Source organism: Arachis ipaensis, chromosome B2 (genome assembly GCF_059453495.1).
Source record: "Arachis ipaensis isolate K30076 ecotype BB chromosome B2, ASM5945349v1, whole genome shotgun sequence".
Lineage (NCBI taxonomy): Eukaryota > Viridiplantae > Streptophyta > Magnoliopsida > Fabales > Fabaceae > Arachis > Arachis ipaensis.
In genome coordinates this window covers 118609280-118625059 of record NC_142437.1, presented here as the reverse complement: position 1 = coordinate 118625059, position 15780 = coordinate 118609280, and the positions used below count along the sequence as shown (strand labels likewise).

The window sequence follows — 15780 nt, the reverse complement described above, 5'->3', positions numbered from 1 at the left end:
TGTCTTGTACTGGCCTTGTGGTGTGGTTTGTTAATGTGAATTCATTCTAATCATTGCCAACTATAAAAAGTTTAAGCAGACTTATATTATTTGCTAACTATTGTATTCTGCACAAATTTAACCAAAGAATTTCAGATATTTCTAATATAAATATTGGAAAAGCTTGATCTATTTAATTTGTGGTTGGTTAATCACTAACCATAGCTTTATTAAACTTCATGCCTCTTAATTCCCACTTTGTACTACTATTTGAAAGTTTGTATACAAACAGATGCAGTTCCATTCACTTTTGTGTTCTTGTAAAACTCTTTAGTTTGGGTATCTCAACGGCTATCTGAATAATGTACTTGTAATTAAACCACTTTTTTGTCACTTTTTTTTCTGAAGCTAAGGTAAACAAACTATATATATGCTCTCTTTTTTTTTTATTTTGATTATTCTAATTAAGAGACATCAATAATTTTACATAAATGAGGAGTTTCTGCTCTGAATTTTCAATTTATGTATTGTTCCATTTAAACTCACTCAATTTCAATTCATATAATTGTGAAGAGATTGGATAAATTTAAAACAAAAATTGTCAGATAATTTTTGGTAAATGATTTTAATTTATTTAAGTGCTTATAGCATTTAATGTAAAGGCAAGTAAATATTCAATTAAACATTCCTATTACAATTTTAATATTTCTAGTTGTTCATGGTAATCTTTGATACATCCTCATATCAAATCATTGAAATCAGAAAATAGTTTAAAATTATTTGTTTTCAAGAACTCTGACCAAAACAAAAATTTTGCAGTTAGTTCAGGAAGCAATTCATCATGACTAGCAATTCATCTTTGATTTGTGATTTCTACTTATTGGGTTGAGATTCTGTTGCTTGTTTCATTCACTAGCTTTGCTAACTGATTAGACCGCAATTAATATAACTAACATTCATGTGATGCATTTCGCTTGCTTTCTAATGTATATGTTCCCTTTCACCTCAGTTACCGGTGACTATGTTTCAAAGAATTTTGTGCTCCTTATTCAAATAAAAGCATGTTCTGGTTGGAGTTCATTCAATTGTAGTAGGCAAACTTGTTTTAAACTTTTAATATACAAGTATGTTTAGGCCACGTTTGGTTTTAAGAACAGGACAAGACAAGATATTAAAAACAAGACATAAAAGACAGAAATATAAAAATTAGTGTCTTTAATTTTTTTTGCTGATAAATTAGAAAAAATTATAAAAGTCCAATTTATTTTTTTATTTAAAAAATTTTAAAAATATATAATAAAAAAATATAATTATAAAAAATTAACAGAAATAATAAAAAATAAATTGTGTCTCTTGTTAGTGTCTTTGTATCTTTTCTATTATAATAGATAGAAAAATACTAATTTAGTATTTTTAAATACAATATTTCTGTTCATGTCTCATCTGCCAAATATAATTTTATAGTAGAAGAGATATGAACTCTCATCAATTTTTATTGAATGAGTCAAAGAGCAGAGAAGAGCAAAACTAGAGAGAAAGAACAAAACAGAAAAATCAAAAAAGATAAAAGGAAGATAGGAAAAAATGGCAGAAAGAATTAAACGAAGAAGTCTACATGTCCCTTCTTCCAGGGCTGCAACACTCTAAAACTGGTTCCAATTTGATATGCAAATTAAAAAAATTCCTCTATGGACTACGCCAGGTTAGCAGGTGTTTTGTCGATTTTTAGCAAATCGATGGTGGTTCGATTCTAATAGTCTGGGAGCGAAACCTACTCCTCTTTTGCAGGTACCAGTTTTCTATAAGTGCATCAAAACATCTCAAATTAGGCGAGTATCAAAATGGAAAAATAAATTGAAATTTGAAAAAGGATAAAAGAAGTGAAAAATAAAGTTTTCAATAAGTAAATTGACAGAAATCAGAAAAGGTTGCGTTAAAATTTAAAGAAAGCAGTAAAGGTGCCTTCGACTGGATCAAAAGACTTTGGGCATAAAAGTTAAAGATATTGAAATGTAAATTGAACTCGAAAATTAAGCATTGTTTGAAACATAAATTTTCTTGAAAGATAAAGTTTACAGGAAGTTCAAATGGAAAATAAAGACATGTGGAAGGAACCCTACAGATAATTGACTCGAGGCAGACTCAGAAAATCTCTGGGATGTGAGTGTGCGTGAGTAATTTCTGAAGCAAAGTTCCAACCCTTATTCCTTAAAACTTTCTAATATTTATAATCTACTTCTGTAACTGATGATTAATTACATGGTGCTGTCTTATACGTGCACTCCCAGGTAACCGTTTCCGCTTTTTTGCTAATAAACGTTACCCATAAATTCCTCACATGGTGAAAGCTCTCAACCTCTCCACTTATGTAGCCGTACAATTCACTATTTGAGCAACTATTCGATTTCTCATTCGAATACATGTTCGACTAAACCCGCTCGATTTAATAAGATGTCCAAAATCGAGTCTGTGTTGAATAACCCTCAATTAATGCCTGCACGTGCACCTTTTCGACATCTGCTTCTATCCCAATCATTTCTTCAATATTCTGAATCAGCTTATCCTAGTCGAAAATATTTTTTCGACTAACAGCAGGCAATGGAACTTGAAATTAACCAACACTCTTACCTTAGCTAGGTTAACAAAATCAGAATCAGATCATTCTCTCTACACTAAGGCTACAGCTCAGGGTGTGACCATTATCATTGTTGATGCGGAATTTACAACCACAAACTAACTGGCAAGTGCACCGGATCGTACCAAGTAATACCTTAGGTGAGTGAGGGTCGATCCCACGAGGATTGATGGATCAAGCAACAATGGTTAAGGGATTTACTTAGTTAGGCAAACAGAAAATGGTGTTTGAAGGTTTAAAAGCATTAATAGTAATTCAGAATATCAGAAAGCAAGCAGTAAACAAGTAGTGAAATATATATGGAGAAACAGTTAAGGCTTCATAGTTATCTATTTTCCGGATTGACTTTTCTTACTAACTATTTTAATCATGCAAGATTTAATTCATGGCAAACTATATGTGACTAAACCCTAATTCCTCAGACCTTTTTAGTCTCCTCTAAAATTCATCAGCCGCCAATTCCTTGGTCACTTAATTCCAATTAGAGGGTGAAGTTTAATTATAGTCTATATGCCACAGAAATCCTAATTACCCAAATATAAGAGGATTATATGTCACGTATCCCGTTAAGTCCAGATAATTAGAAATTTAGGAAAAATTGTTTTCAAGCTGTTGTTCAAGTAAAGAGCTTTTCCAAGTTATACAAGAACTCAATTAGAACAAGGGTCATACTTCTGTTCCGCCCAAATTCATAAGATAAAGAACGAAAACAATTCTTGAATTATAAATCAGTACATGAATTAAAATAGAAATATAATAGTATCAATCCATACAATAGACAGAGCTCCTAACTTTAACAGTAGAGGTTTAGTTGCTCATGGTTCAGAGAGAAAACTAGGATTCGTAAAACTGTAAATTTTGGAATGAGGTCGAAGAGAAGAGAGGAGCCCAAGGGGCTGATTCTTTTCCATTTTTTATCTAATCCTAATTAATGTAAATTATAATTTCTAAAACTAAATAATATCTTTTCCTATTGATTAAAATATAATCTTCGTGCCTCTTCAATTGATGAATGAGGACCACTTGATTCGTAGGAAGGCACGCCTAACTTGGCATCAAGCCACGCCTTACTTGAGGCATGCAGTGAGAAAGAGTGTGTTGCTCTCATGTGCTACACCTAACTTGGGGTTTCATTGCGCCTTACTTGGAGTCACGCTAATTGTTGCGTGTTGTTGATATTGTCTTGCGCCTAACTTGAAAAATCTCAAGTTAGACGCAGCCTAGCCAGCGTTCTTGGGTGCCTTTTGTTTCATCCTTGCACCTAACTTGAGAAATCTTAAGTTAGGCGCGCACTTGGCTGCATTGGATTGATGTGGATGGCTTGTCTTGGCATCTAACTTGAGAAATCTCAAGTTAGGCGCCACCCTTGCTAATTCGGTGGAGAAGAAGTATGGATTATTATACATCGTTGGAAAGCTCTGAAAGTTAGTTTTCCAACGTCACTAAGATCACATTCATTGGACCTCTGTAGCTTGAGATATTCAAGTTTGAGTACAGAGAGGTCAAGGTTAATAACATCATTTGCCTTCTTCTCTTTTTCTGCGGAAACTCCATCAAATCCAGTTGAATGCTACCTAAAATAAACAGAATTGCACACGACTCAAAATAGCATCCATAGTGGCTAAAAGATAATTAATTCTTTATTAAACTCAACAAATTGAATGTAAATTCACTAGAAAAAGATAGGAAAGATGCTCGCGCATCAATGATCTATGTTGATGATTTGGTTCTAGTAATGATATTCATGAAATTGAATCAATTAAAACTTTAGTTGATGACAAATTCAAGGTTAAGGACTTAGAAAACTTCAAATTCTTTTTGGGTATGGAGGTGGCCAGTGTTGGGTTTTTCTCTCCTTTGTGAGGTCCAAGCCTAATTTTTTTTTGTGTATTCTTGTACCCTAGTGTCACAACCCTAATAAGATTTTGGAGTCTTTTGAGAGTATGTGAGTGTAGCCACCAAGTGAGAGAGAAGAGGGAAAATAGAATTCCCATTTTTATGCAGAGCAGTAAATTTCAAATGGCAGTTTCTCATTTATTCATCGTTGGATCGGCTTGAAATTTGAACTGCGTGTTTTCATCATCTTGTTCTTCATTTTGGTCCGTGGAGATGTTGATTGGAAGTCCGAAGTGGGAGAAATTGACTTCGCAAGAGAGAAAATAGGTTTTCTATATTTACCTAGAGCAGCAATCTTTGAACAACAGCTTTGAAGACAAAAATGACTTGAAAGAAATGGAAAAAAAGTATGCAAAGTGGAGAATTGATGAAGAAATAAGCATTTGTTGAATTCATGGCAACGCACACGTGTACGCATGAGAGGAAAGTTTGCCACGCGTACGCGTAACAAGCATTACGGGAGCCATGTCAGTCTTTTCTGTTGGGTCTGATGGAGGCATTTGGACGGAGGGATTGATCCGTCCAAGTTTTGTGAAGGTCAAAAACTTAAAAGTATTTTTCAATAGTTAAGATTGAAAATGTCCTTGGGACAAAAGATCAAGGACCTATTTGTCCTTTTTTCTAAAAATTATTTGTTTTCAAGAACTCTGACCAATTAGTTCAGGATTCAATTCATCATGACTTGCAATTCATCTTTGATTTGTGATTTGTACTTGTTGGGTTGAGATTCTATTGCTTGTTTTATTTATTGGCTTTGCTAACTGATTAGACCGCAATTAATATAACTAACATTCATGTCATGCATTTTTGTTGTTTTCAAAGGGATATGTTACCCTTTCACCTCAGCTATCGGTGACTATGTTTCAAAGAATTTTGTGCTCTTTATTAAAATAAAAGCATGTTCTGGTTGGAGTTCATTCAATTGTAGTAGGCAAACTTGTTTTAATATACATGTTTATTAGAGAAAAAGAAGCACACGCTATATATGCTAACCTAATTAAAAAAAAAAAAAAAAAACAACCAACCACACGGTATGGTTACTTAAAACTCGTATAGAGAGAAAGAACATAGAAATTGTAATACACAAAGGGATATAGAGACATGGCGTGTATTAAACTATTAATTGAATGAGTAGAGCCCATATATAAACAAGTTACTCACGTGATCTTTTTTAGAGATTGCCATGCGAATTTTTGCCTAATAACATATCTAATAATTTTTTGGTAATAACTACTAATAAAGTTATTTAAAGGATTTTATTATAAATTTGAATTCAAAATATGAACTCAATCCTAATTTTTAAGGTTATAGTGATATAATATAAAATTGAGTAAATAATATAGAGACAAGAGATAATAAACCTGAAATTTATAACAAATGACAAAAGCTTCTTGGTGATAACCACTTGGTAATTGCCATAAGACCAAAAGCGTGTTGTTTTTATGTTTTGTTTTGTTTCTACTTTCTAATTTCTATCTCACATTCTTGGAACCATTTGCGAAAGATACAATAACTGAGAGCAATGAAGAATAAAATAATAATAGAACATATAGATACGAAAGAGGAAGCAAGTTGTGAAAGAAGCTAACATGACTTATTAGTTTGGGGTTGGTTTATTAATTTATATAATTTTTTAATTAAATAATAAATCATTAGAATAATTAAATATATAATAATAGAATAATCTAATGTATTTATAATAATATAATAAAATTTAAAGTAATAAATACATATTTTTATATATATTAATTAATTAATTAATGATTGATTTTTAATATACAGATAGAATGATTGATATATTTTGATCATGTTGCATCACGGCAATGAAGAAAAGTTGAGAACAACAACATTAAGCAAAACGAACTACAAAAGATCACCAGTAAACACGTAAAAACAACACACAGATTCTGTGCTTTCACGCCATATATTTTACATAAATGAACCCCACATACATATTTTGGGCGATTATTCTATTCACTTACAAGTTGGTTCTCCATTAATAATGTTTATGTAACTATGTTTTTTTTTTTTTTTTTAAATTAAGAGTGAGGCTCGAATTTGAAATTTTCTAAGTGAGAATGAAAAAACTATTTCATTTGAACTATAATTCATTAGGTATGTAATTATTATTTGCTTCTAAAAGGTTTTGATAAGTTAATCTCGTGAGAGATCATTTGGTTTTTAGTTTAATGACTTGCAAGTTACTCTCCACGGACACACATACATAACTACTGTCCGTATTGACAACAAATACATCACTATCAACCTTAGACCAACTATCCAACTTCTTTTTTGGTACAATTTAGAGGTTTTTAAAAATAAAAAAAAATATTTTATGTTTGAATTTACTTATAAAAGTACATTTTATTAGAATAAGAAGTAATTAAATTATCTGTAATAAAAAATATGTAAGCACCTTTTATGAAAATTACAATTATGGTCATACAGAATAAAAAACTATTTGACATTATATGCTATGTTTGAAAAGTATTGTTCTGTATTATTTATATAAAATAGAATAATTACATAAGTTATTAATAAAAAAACATGTTATATTATTAACACTTTAATTTAAAGTAAATTCTTTTAATAATAATAAGAAATATATATAACAAAATTTTGTATACACAATTACACATTAATGTGTGCAGACACCAAAGCAATTTTTTTAAAAAATAAAATAAAATTAATGTTTTAGTTTTAACAAGCAATAACCAATTATAATTTTTTTTTTAATTTTAAAGATGTGTGCAACAAAAAAAATCTCACATTAAGAGTATTAATATTTGTATAGTATTACATTTAAAAGGTATTAATTTTTTAATAGAAAAACTTATCTTTCACCAGAAATATAGAATACATTTGTAAATTAATCTTTTTTTTTTAAAAGTTCAAATAGATAACTCAGAAATACATTTGTTATGTACTTTTCAAAAATTGTAAAAGAAAAATTTTTCTTCCTTACTTTAAAAAAAAAAGTATAAATAAAAAACTCAAAATATAAAATAAGTATTTTATTTTTTAGTATTTCTTCTTCCTGTATGTCTTAAAATGAGGACCATAGATCGAGACACCGAATAATACTCAGCATAATTGAAGAGGGATGAGCCCACTTAAGTAAAGCAAAGCTATCATTATAGGAGAATGGATCATCTCTAATTTTTTTAATACTTAAAAGAATAAAATGTGATCTCTTATCGTTAATTAATTTTATAAGTAGAACCAAAAATAAATATAAAAAAAAAAACAATAAAAAATGAGATTAAACAATTGACACTATTAGAAAGGATCAACTCTCATCATTATAGAGACCTTTAAATTAACGAAGAAACAAGCAGGAAGAACCTAGCCACCTAGGCACCTAGCTATCATTATGGTTGACTACTTAACTTCACTTGGCTCATTATATAACCTTAGTCTTTAGCTAAGAATTCATCACACCACACTAACACACAAAACATTCGATGGCATATTCTCCTTTCTCTAGTTCATCTGCTTTCAATGTTCCTCTAATCAAACATGATGTCTTCGTCAGTTTTCGAGGAATAGACATTCGCACTTCTTTTCTTAGTCATTTGACGAAAGACTTGCATCGTAATCAAATTGATTTCTTTGTTGACGATGAAAAGCTTCATCCGGGAGATGAGATTTCACCCACCCTCCTTCGAGCAATTGAGCAATCATACATTTCATTGGTCATCTTCTCCAAACACTATGCTTCTTCGAGATGGTGTATGGAGGAGCTTGTGAAGATTATTGAATGCATGGAACAATATAAAAGGATTGTGATACCTGTTTTTTATAATGTTGATCCTTCTCATGTAAGGCATCAAAAAGGAATTTTGGCAGAAGCTTTTGATGTCCACAAAGAGAGATATGAAGAGGAAATTATGCAGAGTTGGAAATCTGTTTTGAAAAAGACGGCAAATTTATCTGGAATTCATTATCCATCGAAATATCGGTAAATTTTTTCATCTATAAAAATATATGCTTTTGTTATTTAGCCTCTTTTACTGTTTGTTATTTAATTTTATATTTATTACCCCTATATATAGTGAGTTAATCTTTGCTCTTACATCAAATTAGTTTACTTTAAATAGACTAATAGAGAAATCATATCTATATCATTTTATATATAATTTTGGTGTATTTTTTTAGGTAAACAAAAATTCAATTTTTTAATTTTTATTTCTTATGAATCACTTCTAATATTGAAGTTAAAAAATGTATTAAAAAGTGTACCAAAAAAAATAGGAAAAGTCTAGAGGACCAGCAACTTTATTAAATTCTGGCCAGTATGTAACCACAAAAAAAAAGTGAATAATCTCATACTATTAGATGAAATTTTACATCATTAATAGTTATTTGATGGCTATAAATCACAAAAACTGCTGCCTCTAGCACTCGTCTAAGTATTCTTGGCTAAAATTTAAATGAGAGAGAGATGTACTACTATCTAGCAAGCAGCAATCATAGGTGAGTTTTATGTATCCCTCTTTTTAAGAATAAAAATTATTCTTTCTAGTTGATTTTATTTGAATTTAATTTAATATTATATCATTAATCAATAATTAATAAATTATATATTTTAAATCTCAATATTTATATTTGTATACTTTTATTGAAAATATTAATTAAATTTAAAAATATATCACAGTTTATCTTATCCTAAAATATCCTTTTAATTATTTATAAAAGACTAAAATATTATTTTGAGTAATGTTACAAAAGATTTAGAGTATCGTTTTTAACATTATAACAAAAACAACCTTTTAGTATTAATAAAAAACTAAAATACCCTTTTAATAAGTTAAAGATTATTAAATGATATTAGAATTAAAATTTGAATAGGATTTTAAAAATATTAAAATATTCACAGAGTTTATTATAAAAGATTAAAATGCACATTTAGCATTAATTTTGAAAAGACTAAAATATTTTTATAGTTTATTTTCAAAAAACTAAAAATAGTGAAATATTATTTTAAAGTTAGTTTTAAAAAGTCTAAATATCTTTATGTGATTAATAATAATTATTTAATTTTATTAGAAAATATAAATTTAAATTTTATATTAAAAAGACTAAAATACACTTAGCTTATAGTTCATTTTTAAAAGACTAAAATATTTTTTTTGAATTAATTTTATTTAAATATATTTAAAATTATAAATTTGAGTATTTAAAATATTAAAATATTCCTATAATTAATTTAAAAAAATTAAATCACTTTTTAGGATTAAGTTTTATAAACATTAAAATATCCTTATATATGACTAATTAATATTGTTTGATTGTATGAAAAATTAGACACTTAAATTTAATTTTAAAATGATTAAAACACGGAAAGAGTTCATTTTAAGAAATTAAAATACCTTTCGAGAATTAATTTTAAAAGACTAAAAAAATTTTATAATTAATTTTTTAAAAGATTAAATAATCGTTTAGGATTAATTTGGAAAATACTAAAATACTATAGGATGAATAAAGATTATTTGGTTTTATTAGAAATTAGGAACTTGACTTTAATAATAAAAAGACTAAAATAATACCTTCTAGAATTAAAGTTGTTTAATTGTATTAGAAAATTGAATTTGATTTTAGAAAGACTAAAATAAAATATATTCCTCTCTAATATTTAAAATAGAAAATACTATTCTAGACCATCCATTTATTTTATTAATCAATAAAATATCTATCTTTGAGAAAAAATAATTAATTTTAAAAGATTAAAATATCCTTTCTGAGTTAAAATTATTTAATTGTATTAAAAATTAGAAGTATCAATTTACTAATACTATAATATTTTTTTTTATTTTAAAATTGTTAAATTTAGGATTAGTTTTAAAAGGAATTAAATAAATTACCTTTTCAACGTTAACTTTGTTTAGTTGTATTAGAAATTTGGTTTTGATTAAAAAAAAATATTATTTCACACATACATAAAAATATTAGTATAAGAATCAAAGTATTTTAATATCATAATTATTATTATCTTGGAATTCTAAATTGAATAAAATTACATAAACAGATTTGAATTAAATATTTTCATAATTTTTCACATAGCTTTATAAATTTGTAATTACATAATTGTGAAATTTTATATTAATTTATATATCTATCTAAATTTTGTGACATGCGCGGATATAGATCTAGGGCTGCGTTTGTTTACAGAAACAGAAACACAGAGACACAAAATCGTTTTTGGCAGAGGAGATATGGACAGAGACAATGTGTCCAGAGACATTGAATTAATGTATTTTGTGTCCAGAAAAGACACAGAGACACTAACAAGTGACACAACTTATTTTATATTTTTTCTTTCATTATTCTTGTTAATTTTTTATAATTATATTTTTTATTATTATATTTTTCATTTCAAAGTTTTTGAACGAAAAAAAAATAAGAATAAATTAGATTTTCATAATTTATTCTAGTTTATCGCAAAAAAAATACAAAAACACAAAATTTTGTGTCTTTGTCTATCAGTGTCTTATCCTTTCTTGTGTGTCTTGTCTTATCCTATTCTCGAAAACAAATGCACCCTAGTTTCCTACTAAATTGTACAAATAAACAGTTATCAGTTATGCATTCACCCTAAGTTTGTCATATCCGTTTCAACTGAGAAAAGCAAACTGATAAAGATTTGCATGATTTTCATACTCTGTTGGATGAGAGCATGTAAATGCACATTAGAATAAGAAACAGCAATAAATAATAATAATTAGTTACTTTAGATATTAAAAAAGTTAGATACACATGGGGAAAAAAAATCACTTTTATAAAAAAAAAAGTTAAAAATTAATTTAATATATTTGACAAAATATCTAAATTACTTGATATAATTAGTATTAAAATATAAATTCACCAAAATCACCAGCTTAAACATGCTCATTTTTTTTTATTACTCGTCTCCATTATTATTGTTTTTTTCCCTTCCTCTTCTTATTCTTGTCTATTTTTACTTGTATTATGGTATACTTTCTCCTTTTCTTTTCCATATACGATAGAAATGAATCAGAACTAATCGAAGATATTGTCAAGAATATTTCGGAGAAATTGTCGCATCTTTTGTCAAATGCATCCGAAAGCCTTATTGGAATTGATGAAAAATTAAACTCTCTTGAACGTCTAATGGAAATGGACCCTGAAGAAGTTCGAATTTTGGGAATTTGGGGCATGGGAGGCATAGGTAAAACAACAATTGCTAGAGCAATATTCGACAGATGTGCCTCTCGATATGAAGGTTGTTGCTTTCTACAAAATATAAGAGAAGAATTACAAAAGTCTGGTGAACACAGCTTATATGAGAAACTTATTTCTGAACTACTTGAAGGAGAACATCTCCTTGTAAAGGGATCAGCCCATGCAAGATCTATGTATGTTAAGAGAAGGTTGAGTCGGAAGAAGGTCTTCATAGTGCTTGACGATGTGGATACATTAGATATATTAGATTATCTAACTATAAAACAAATCTGTTTGGCACCAGGAAGTAGGGTCATTATAACAACTAGAGACGAGCAACTAACTGCTGCAAGAGTGCATGCAATATACAAGGTCCAAGTATTGAGTTTTAAGAGTTCCCTTGAGCTCTTTTGCTTAAAAGCCTTTAACAAAAGCTATCCTGAAAATGGATACAAAGAGCTTTCAGAAATGGCAGTTAATTACACAAAGGGCAATCCATTAGCATTAAAAGTATTGGGATCCTTTCTATACTCAAGGAGCATAAAAGAATGGGAAAGTGCATTGAAAAAACTCAAGGTTCATCTCAATGTGGACATCTACAATGTCTTAAAATTGAGTTATGATGGTTTAGATGATTCAGATAAGAACATATTCCTTGACATTGCATTCTTTTTCAGAGGAGAATACAAGGATAATGTCATAAGGTTTCTAGACTGTTGTGGTTTCTTTGGCGACATTGGTATAAGCACTCTTCAGCGTAAAGCTCTTATAACTATTTTCGGCGATAAAATAGTAATGCATGACTTGATACAACAAATGGGTTGGGAAGTTGTTCGCCAAGAATCAAATAAAGATTCTGGAAAGCTCACTCGAATAAATAAACCTGAAGATTTCTGCAACTTATTGAAAAGTAGTGAGGTATGAAAACGGTACAACTATTTTGTTTTTGCTTATTTTAAACTATATTACAATAGCATTTTGTTAGTACTCGTCTTTGGTTTTCAGGAAAAAAGTTTAGTAGAAGGCATTATGATAGACTTGTCCCAAATTGGAGATCTACACTTAAATAAGAACACATTTAAAAATATGCCTCGTCTAAGATTTCTTAAGTTTTATGCTCCTTGGTATCGAAGACAGTGCAAAGTCTATGTTCCCACAACCCTGGACCCGTTTCCTGCAAAACTCAGCTATTTGGAGTGGAATAGTTGTCCTCTGAATTCTCTACCATCAAGGTTTTGTGTAGAGAAACTTGTTGAGCTTAGGATGACTAACAGTAAAATTTCTAAACTCTGGGATGGAGCACAGGTACTAATACCAATATGAACTTCTTTTTTATTCATTTTCTTTTGATTGGATATCAAGGATTTTTGCATAATGTGATGAATGTATCTCTAAATTATTACAGAATCTTGTGAGTTTGACAAACCTTGACCTTGGTGGATGTATAAAGTTGGTAGAGCTCCCAGACTTGAGTAAAGCAACAAAGCTTAAAAGGTTAAACCTAAAGGGTTGTGAAAATCTATGTCAACTTCATCCATCTATTTTATCCATCCAAACACTTGAGGGATTGTATCTTGATGGTTGCAAAAAATTGAAGAGTGTCAAAGGCAACATATATTTGAAGTCTCTTAAAACACTCAGGGTTCGAATGTGCTCAAGGCTGGAGGAATTTTCGGTGTCGTCAGAGAAACTGACGGCTTCGTGTTTCTCTTTGTTAAGAATTAAGAGTCTACCAAATGAATTCTGTTGCTCTATATATCTTCGGTATCTTTTTCTTTTCCAATGTAGAGAGCTAATTGAGCTTCCACACAACATTAAAACCCTATCAAGGTTAGTGACTCTTGACGTAAGAGGTTGTTGTAGTCTTCGATCTATACCGGAGCTTCCACCATCTATTGAAGTGCTTCTTGCTAATGACTGCACATCACTGGAAAGAATATTCAGTTTGAAGGCAGTATTTAGTTTGAACAGAAGACAGATCTCATTTGAAAATTGCGTGAAATTGGAAGAGCAGTCGCTGAATGATATTGGTGAAGATGCCCATCTCACAATATTGAAAAATGTTTTGTTTTTTTTAACAGGTCAATATCAGATGATAAATTATTATGATTATCGTAGAATGGATGGTCGTATTTGTTATCCAGGGTACAAAGTTCCAGAGTGGTTTGTATGTCAGACAACAGAAGCGTCCATAACAATTGAACTTGATCAACCTTACTACCACTTGTTGGGTTTCATCTTCTGTTGTGTTGTTTCTCAAAACATACCGCCTCCTTATTTTAATAAATTGGGTACTCTCAATATTAGGTGTGAATACGGCCACGTCGGAGATGATGTAAAGCACACATTTCTAATTACAAGGCTAAACTTTGTTCCTGAAAGACGACGGAACTCTGAAGATCACGTTTTTATTTGGACTTATCAATTTCCTGAGGAAGACATGTTTAGGGAAATTGAAATGTGTGATGATGATGACAGCACTAGCAACCAAAAGATGTCATTCAGATTCAGTGTTGATAGACCTGAATATGAGAAGAGAGTAGAAGAAAGGAAAAAACAGGTTTTTATCAAAGGGTGTGGGGTTTTGCCAATTTATGCCTCAACTGTCGTGGATGTCATTCAAAAACTTGAATTGGAGTCCAAGTTGCAGTTGAACCCTCATCGTCATAACTCCATCACAAGGCAGAGTATAGACGCACTGAAAAGCAAGATGATCCGGAAGATTAAAGGAAAATCACATCGACTCCTGAAGAAGTAAGTTGCATGACTAAGTAAAAGAAAGTTAGCTGCTTTATCAAAGGTATTATTAATCAGGCACATTCTAACATGATTATAATTATAGAGTGTGCACGTTTATGTTATTGAAATGCACTTATTTTATTCATTTGCAGAGTAGTCTGGATGTAAAAGGCAGCAAGGGGGAGTACTACCACTGCATTTGATTTTCAACATTAGCAAAAGCTTCATGCCTCTAATTCCACCTTGTACTACTATTTGAAAGTTTGTACAAACAGATGCACTTATATTCACTTTTGTGATCTTGTGAAACTCTTATTTGATTTGTGTATCCTAATCTAATTGAACCACTTTTTGTCATGATTCTTGGGAATGCCACACTTTTTTTTACACGAGTGAAGAGTTTCTATTATTAAGTTTTAATTTATGTATTACTGCATGTAAAGCCTCTCAAATTCACATGATTTTAATTTACTCTGGTACTTCTAGCATTCAATCAAAGATTCTCGTTTCAATTTTAATAGCATGATACATTTTCATTAATTATATAGATTCTTTTAGCAGACATGAGTAAATGGTTTGAGTAATCATTTAAGCCCAATAATCCAAGCCTGCCTCCATTGAATTTTCAAGAAATGCATCATTACCAAGTTTTATTTCTCTCTCTCTCTACCTAAATATAGACATGGTTCCTTTGTTGGTAGAGAGAGAGAGAGAGACAGAGAAATAGAACTACTCTCATTATTGTTGCTCAGCAGCAGTCCCAGCAGTGTAAATAGAATCAACTTCATTTGTCTCTCACAATTTCAAAATTAGGCCTAATTTATTCAATACTTAGCTACATCATCGCATGACTCATCATAAAATTAATTTATACTTTGAGTGAGTTATGATTTATGCATTTAAAAATAAAATATTTATTGACACTAGCGGCTCAACAAGCACTAACGTGCCTGTTCAGCCGCTTTTCTATTGTTTTTAAGAAATTAATTTTATTTTTTTGTTAATATATTATTCACTCTTTAAATTTATTAGATACGTATTTTTTTATTTTAATATTGATGTGACTTTATTTATATCATATTTTATTAAAATTAAAATTACTATAAACCAAAATATAATTAAAACAATAATAATAATAACATTATTCTTATTCAAAAATAGTATATACAAACCAAAATATATGTTAATTATTTATAGAAGATAATTTTTACTTAAATATCATGCATACTCATATTTGTCTTCTTCTTTTTTAAATGGTAGGCCAAAATATGAATCTAAATACGAAGAGGTCTTCATTTTTTTATAAATAGTGGAAAAATAGAATAAATGAGAATGCTTATTTTTTCGTT

General features: G+C 29.5%; 1 protein-coding gene across 1 annotated transcript; it reads left to right on the top strand.

Annotated features, from left to right (window-relative positions):
* The first annotated feature begins 7974 nt into the window (after positions 1-7974).
* Positions 7975-14450, top strand: LOC107626039 (disease resistance protein RML1A-like). Its single transcript, XM_016328810.3, has 4 exons — positions 7975-8471; positions 11518-12610; positions 12698-12997; positions 13098-14450. The coding sequence occupies exons 1-4, from the start codon at positions 7975-7977 to the stop codon at positions 14448-14450; spliced, it is 3243 nt and encodes a 1080-aa protein (XP_016184296.2).
* Positions 14451-15780: the final 1330 nt, after the last annotated feature.

Excerpts from the sequence above, each read along its gene's own strand:
- LOC107626039 (XM_016328810.3), top strand. The coding sequence starts at position 7,975 with ATGGCATATTCTCCTTTCTCTAGTTCATCTGCTTTCAATGTTCCTCTA. Across the intron at positions 8,472-11,517 it reads CATTATCCATCGAAATATCG|AAATGAATCAGAACTAATCG; the intron begins GTAAATTTTTTC and ends CATATACGATAG. Across the intron at positions 12,611-12,697 it reads ACTTATTGAAAAGTAGTGAG|GAAAAAAGTTTAGTAGAAGG; the intron begins GTATGAAAACGG and ends TTTGGTTTTCAG.